Below are 7578 nucleotides of genomic sequence, written 5' to 3' on the forward strand. Positions count from 1 at the left end.
AACACAAGTATATATTTTTTTAAATTATTTTTATAAGAAATTCCTAGACTATAAGGCAAATAGCCTTAATTCCAAGAATATAAAATGTAATATATAGAAGGATATAAATATTGTTATGTATAAAAATTAATTGTCTGTTAAAATATAAGGTATGAATTTATGAAGGTAAAAATTTAATAAAATATCAATATTTGATGACCAATTTGGATCTTTATACATTCTGAAAGCAACTAAAGATTTAGTAGTCAATACCATGGCTTAAATATACAAGGTTATTGCAATAGTACCCCCACTATATCATTTTATCACTTTAAGGAATTAAAATGGCAGCGTGAGGGGACGACGTATACTGGCTATATTATGATATTATATGCTTTGATATGGACCGTACCCTTACGCTGCCATTTTATTTTTATTTGATAACAATTTGGCTATGTGCAATAACCTTGTATATTTAAGCCATGGTCCATACAATAAGAATTGCAGATGACATTTTTGTCATGTGCATTTGACCTTATATTTGGTCATAATATTCATGGTTGGAATTTAAAACGAAATCATTTTTATTTATATTAAAGTTAATGATGTAATCTTTTGAATTTGAAAGTGCAATTTTTAAGTCTTCATTCCGAAATTTATAAGGACACTTAACTTCAATGCAATAAGAAGAGTTTTAATCGAAAAGCAAACCATCTGGACTGGCTCCCAAAAATCCAGATTCATGTACCTAACCAAATGCCAGTTTTAGTCACAATAGAATTGTTAGCCTTCTCAAACTCTTCAATTGCAATACTTTCATGTGTTTTCCTCCATTCAATCGATCTAACTCCATTCACAAAATATTTTCCTAAGAGACCTTTAAAAAGTGAATTAGGATATCGATTACTTTTGACCGACTTTATTATTTTATGAAAATTACACGCAGTAAGATGAAATTTCCTAGAAAGACACCATCTTACATTTGCAGATTGCCCTATGGTCTTTGAAGCTATATCTTTAACCTGTTCAAAAGATAACTTACAAATGTCAGACAACATTTGAACACTATTTTTAGAATTTCTAAATTCTGAAGAATTAAGAACATTTTCCAATAGAAGAATATCACTTTAATCTTCAACTGGAGGTTCTGGACTTAACAACCATGAAAATCCAACTGTTTGATTAGTTGCTGTTAATTTATCAAAACATAAAGCTTTAAAATCAATATTGTGTGTATCAGTAACAGCTTTAAAATTATTTTCATATATATCGTCAATAGTCAATACTTCATCATTTTCTCTTACAGATTTTTTTGACCAGCTGCATGATAAATCAGTTACAGATATATTATTATGCCCATGTAAAAGAAGTGAAAACATATGATGGCATTTTGTCAAACCTGTCGGACATGTACAGCTGGCATGTTCAATATTTTTATCTTTGAAAAATATCTGTTAAGATTAAATATTAAAATTATTTTAGGAATCATATTATAAATGATACAATCAAAATTACAAAGTTATTTACCTTAACATCATACAATTTATTTTTCATACTTGCATGCACTTGACCACTAAGTATACCCACATCAGGTATGTAATTAAAACTTTTGACACAGCCACATTCAAAAGAATTTTCACCTTTAGAAAATATTTTTTTATCATCAATGAAATTAATGATGCACGAAAGCTTGATGATGCTGTTTGACGTCATATTTTTTTAACTGGAAAAAAATCATTTTCCTACATTAGTAAATTGACTAATGAAGGATAATATATATTATACTCACTTCAAAAAGGAAATCTGACACTTTATTTGTTCACTGAAGACCGCCGAAACAAAGCTTAGGGCAAGCAAATGGCTCAAAAAGAAAAAAACAACAAATTATTATATATATAAGTATAGTAATAAAACATACTTATTATGTAAAATGGAGGGAAAATAGTATATACTTCTATGTAAAAATTGCAATAGTAAAAAATATTAACAATACTTAACTGATTTGTGTAAACTGTATAATCCATAGAGTATATGGTATAATGGGTGTGCCATGGAAATATAAAATACTACACTTTGATTATATTGACGAAAAAACGTTTAGCTTCATATTTTTGGTCGGTTTATATGTATAAACTTGTAAAGAACATATTTTATTGTTTTTAATAGTTAGAACTTTAAGAAAAAAAATACAAATGCACAAAACCAATTTTTTTCAAACATGTTTTTCGACCCATGTATTTCTTATGGAATGAACTGGTATGGCGATGTCTAAAATTGTTACATAACTATCTATCTTATCTTAATAACTACCTATTATTTATTAGGACGTTTTCCGTTATACGGAGGACTGAACATATTTCCCATAGACTATTATACACAATAATGGTTATTGTCAATAAAGTCTGCGAACAAATAAAAATAAAAACATAGGTAGAATATTCAACGAAATGTGGACCTATTTATTGCCTAGTGGTAACATATTTAAGAGTATGCATTTACTTCAAAATATTAAATAAGTGAACAAGTGCCAAAAACGAATATGATTTATTCAGAGTGTTATAAAATATAGACAATTAATTACTAGTGTCTAAATTTAACAATCTGTAGAATACATATTATATTTAAAACAGACAACAGTGATAAAGATTCGCAATGAAATAGGTATACAATGCATACATGAAAATATTTATTTTAACACCTAGGAGCATTTACCTATTTAAATTTATTGTTTGCTAATAATTAATAATATCTATCCTACTTAATTATAAAAATTAAAAAGAACTTTCTTCTTAATAAGACTTCTTCTGGATGTTTCGTAATTGGTTTGGATCTAGTACAGACAATAACTACATATTTGAAATTACTTCCTACGACCTACCTATATATTAATAAAATAATATATAAAAATATAAATAAGATTTATGTTGCTTTTTAAATGTAAATTATACATTGTACATTACCTATGTATTATAATGAAGTTCGATTAATATTTCGTATGTCTGAAGGTCAAAAAAAAAGTTTTTACTGACGAATTGTCATTTTTCAATTCTGCAGAAGTGAACTCTCAATACTGTCGTAATTGGTCTCATTTTAATTAGTAATTTCCATGTCTTGAGACCATGACTCAATTAATATTATTTTTTATATTCATTCAATTCCCATATAAAGCTATTATGAAGTAAACTATATATTTGCATAAATATTCAATATCAATATAGGCTGGTAAGAAAATTAACTGCGACGAAAAAAAATGTTAAGTAATTAATTAATTACGATAATAATAATAAATTACAATAATAATACTTATTTTGATGATTGTATGTTAAAATTAAAATAATGAATTATGTTTGACAACAATTTTTTAGACATTTATCCCAACTTTTTTTTAGGAGCTCATTATATGACCGATTTTAGTGTACCAAAAGATAGTTGAGAGAAAAAATATTTAGCTCTTTTATATTAAATTTATAACAATTATCTAAATTCAAAGTATTAATACATTTACTCAGCTTTCGAGGACCGTAGTTAATAAATTAATGAACCAAAATTGATCATTTGACCATCAAAATTAAAAAAAAGCTTTACCTACCAGCTACCAGAACCCATAAAAAAATATTGTTGTTACCAATAGAAATAAATAAAGTTGATTTTGTTGTTGATATACTTTTGAATTAATGTGATAATTTTAGTGACTATTTTCATAAAACGTCATGATAGATATTTGTGCTACAAATACGTAATGGAGGTAGAACGAATACGATTACAACAGTTGGGGACCATTTGGTAATTTGTAACTATGTACCGAATACCGATGGAAGGAACAAAAGTACTCGTCCCTCCAATTTATCGTTACTTTATAACCAAACACCGTGATTACTGATTAGTGATATGTTTTTTTTCTAAGGTGTTTGGTTAAATAATAAAAACGTACTTTTTTGCGAGTTCAAAATTTTATTTTTAATGATACAAATATATCTCATCAAGTTTGTGAATGTGTTTTCAAATGAATATAAAAAGTTATATTTTTCTTAGTTCCGTTCATGTACTTTATACAGTACTTGTCGCTTGGTGAGATTGCAGGAAAACATATGCACATACATTTTAAGTATAGGTACTATACCTTTAAAAAGGACGACCAACCACCTAACTATTCTATAGATAAATGGATTAACTACTACACCCTCTGCAAGAAAACGTGCACCTCAGAACATATCAGAAACTGGAATATTGGTGTCGTGTACATTCCGCAATCGAATGATCAAGACTGACCATGTCATTTGATCTCTCTTCTAGGTTCCAACTGCATAGAATACAAATTACTGTCTATTGATAAGGCTGATTTGAATATCTTGCATTTTTGTATTAATTATTTTGATAATAATATAATATAATACTGCGTTTTAAAAATGCATAAGTGCATAGTGTGTAGTAATTCTATTTCAAAGACCAAGCATACTTGTCCTGCAGTTCTCTATCATGGGTGAGTATCTATTACTTCTTGAAATTTGCTTGCTTAAGTGAGAAAAAAAGGCACCTTGAGTTTTGCACCATATTATTGTCATGATTCATTATCCTGGTGTGGAATAATTTTCAACGTGTTATACCCAGCAAATTTCTACTTGTGTGTTCATTTTTCTTTAAACATCGCAATTATTGTATTTATTGATATTTTCTTTAATATAGATTTCCTAAGAATGAATCAATAAGAAGAAAATGGCTGAATGTTCGTGGAATGGATAATTTTTACGATTGGCAAGGTATTTGTAGTGATCATTTTATAGATGAAGACTAGGTCATGAAAAAAGCAATTTTTATCTTTAAATACTATTCCTCAGCCTTATGATAATAATTGTGCTTCAAATCTTTTTCCTTCTAAGTAATGCTTCTTGATTTCTATAGTTTGATTTTTAATTTTCAATAGTATTTTTTTATTTTTACATAATAATATCACTCAAAGTAATGATGTTGAAACTGGCAACAATGAATTTATATAAATGGAACAGAATATTTTAAGGTGAGTTAATAGAGATTGTACTATTATTATTATTATTATTGTATACTAGATTTTGTTAGGTAATTTAAAAATCTAGAAATTTGCTTATCATGATGAAAGTGATTAAATAGAATCTGAATTTTACAGAGAGGAAAATATTGAAAATGCTGCTGTAAATAACAATGAATCACCAATACGGTTAAGTAGAATAATGAAACTTACTACAACTAATAGAGTTATTAGCTATGGAAATATGTCAAGGCTCCAAACTGAACGATTTGAGATTGCTAGTGACAACAGCCATTGAAACAGATAAAGTACCAGTGATAAAAACTACTAAGGCACAGGTATAGATAATAAATTAGATTAAATAATACATTAACAAGTAGGCCGGGTAAAGCCACTTTTTCAATATTAGCTTATTTGTAAATTATTGTTTAAGTACAAATAAGTTGCTGCTATTTAAAATAGTTACATCGAGATTTGATGATAATTACAACTTATAGTAAGTTTATATATAAATAATATTAATATTAGAGTTGTTATACATCTTGGTTTGGCCAGAAGCGTATCAATTTTGAGTGTACTGTTCTGATAATATTTTGGAACGGCCAATTATCTCATCATTGAATTTTTTTAATTTATAATAATATTTTGTGTTTCATGAATAGTCAAAAAACAAAATTGTTTTAATAAATGATGTGATAATCAAGTTGATAGACTCTAAAAATGTATTTTTAAATCATTTTCCTAGCTCGAAAATTACCCACATTTTGTTCATTGTTCTTCTGTCTATCTCAACAATTTTTGTTATAGATAATCTTTAATTTTTTTGGTTCCTTATTACTATTTATAACATTGAATTTAAACGTTAGTTATACTTTCGAAATGTATATTGTAAATTACAGGTTGTTATGTACATTACTTCAGTTAAGGATAATTAGGATATTATAACTGGTGATTGACCATTGGAAATGGTAGGATTTTTCCTATTGAGAATTATATGGAAAATCTATATTCTATAAAATAATATATGTTAACCATAACTAGGGTTAGGATGGTTATGACTTTCATATTTTTTCTTATAGTCGTGCACATTGCAGACCAAGTTATAAATTTGTTTCGTATGACATAGAATCAGCTGTATTAATTTTTATTTTTCATATTTTTGTATATTTACGATTGAATATCTACAAACAAATGCATTTTGTTAAATTTTGCTGCAAAAACAATAAATGTAGCTATTTTGAATTAGAAAAACTGCACCTAAAAACTAACTAATATAATATTATATAAATCCTTATATAGCCAGATAGGCATTGTTGGTTTGAGGTTTCACAACTAATGTAAACAAGAAAATATGAAATGAGTATTTTTTAAATACCTCATCTTTACTATAAGAGTTTATTAAAGATTTTTGTGACAATAATCACGATTGAGTGGTGATGCCTTTATCAGAAGTAGTGATTTAACCCTATAAAATCTTTAATTGCCTAGTGTATGGTGGGTCACAGGGTAACACTGCAGTGTTACCAAATTATTTTAGTTTTAAACTGTGTTTAAAACACATATGTGGAGTAAATTATATCTCAAAATGGCCTACTAATGAAGCCCAAATAATGAGCTGTGTGTTATTGACTGTAAGGAAATCATCTTCTTGTTGACTGTTAATTGAATATTAATGTACAAATAAATATGTACATTCAATTTGTTTTGCATTTTATACTGTACAGCCAACAAGGTACTGAAAAACATTTATTGTAATTGTAAATATCAATAATTGTTCTTAGTTTTACCTGGACAATATAAGAATGGTGAGGAAAGGTTAGCAAAGTATGAAGTGTTCTACAGTAGTGAGTAGTTTTCTGATTCTAGGTTATTTAGTATCACAATTCTGTGATTCATTATTTCGGTTTTAAAAACATTAAAAGAACCATACTCTCTACAGTTTCTACACAAAATATAATTAAGTTTATAAAGTCTATAGACTGCAATTGTTATATCACTAAAATATGTATTTAGCTCATATTATATAGCTGTTTTTAATATTAATCTATTTTTTAAAATTAATTGTTTGTTAACATTTTCAAGGATTACACTTTGGGAAATGCAATACGCCGTTCCTTTAAAAATAGCTTCAACAGGCATTCAAAGCTTCTTAGTGTCTTTGGCTACCCTAGTGATTCCATAATGAGAAAAAATTGGATAGAAAAATGTGGGTTGGAAGTAGATCCTACTGAAAAAGTAATAAGTTGGTGTAAAAGTATGTCATGATCATTTTGAAGATAATTGTTTCACAAATTTGGGAAAAAAACAGATTAAGACCTGTAGCTGCCCATAATTTTTTTTAGATGATAGTAAGGAAATTAATAAATTATTTGTTATTTTATATTGTATTATCTTTTTAAATTATTAATTAGCATTATAATAATCTTTGATCTTTTTTGAAAAGAAAAAAATATGTACTAAATGTTTTATGCTTTAATGTAAGAAAAAGTTTTATTAATAAATTAAAATAAGATGAGCACATTCATTAAAAACAGTAGTTTATAGTCATAATACTGTTTTATTTACATCAAGAGGACACTACATCGCATGTGTTGTCT

General features: G+C 27.0%; 1 protein-coding gene and 1 pseudogene across 1 annotated transcript; one reads left to right on the forward strand and one right to left on the reverse strand.

Annotated features, from left to right (window-relative positions):
- Positions 1-574: 574 nt before the first annotated feature.
- On the reverse strand, positions 575-1692 carry LOC111028954. Its single transcript, XM_022307750.1, has 2 exons — positions 1507-1692; positions 575-1430 (listed from the first exon to the last, which is right to left on the reverse strand). Exons 1-2 carry the CDS (start codon positions 1690-1692, stop codon positions 1107-1109), a joined length of 510 nt encoding a protein of 169 aa, XP_022163442.1. The 3' UTR covers positions 575-1106.
- A 2230-nt stretch (positions 1693-3922) lies between these two features.
- On the forward strand, positions 3923-7320 carry LOC111028955 (annotated as a pseudogene).
- Positions 7321-7578: the final 258 nt, after the last annotated feature.

The sequence above is a fragment of the Myzus persicae genome, unplaced genomic scaffold, assembly GCF_001856785.1.
Source record: "Myzus persicae strain clone G006 unplaced genomic scaffold, MPER_G0061.0, whole genome shotgun sequence".
Lineage (NCBI taxonomy): Eukaryota > Metazoa > Arthropoda > Insecta > Hemiptera > Aphididae > Myzus > Myzus persicae.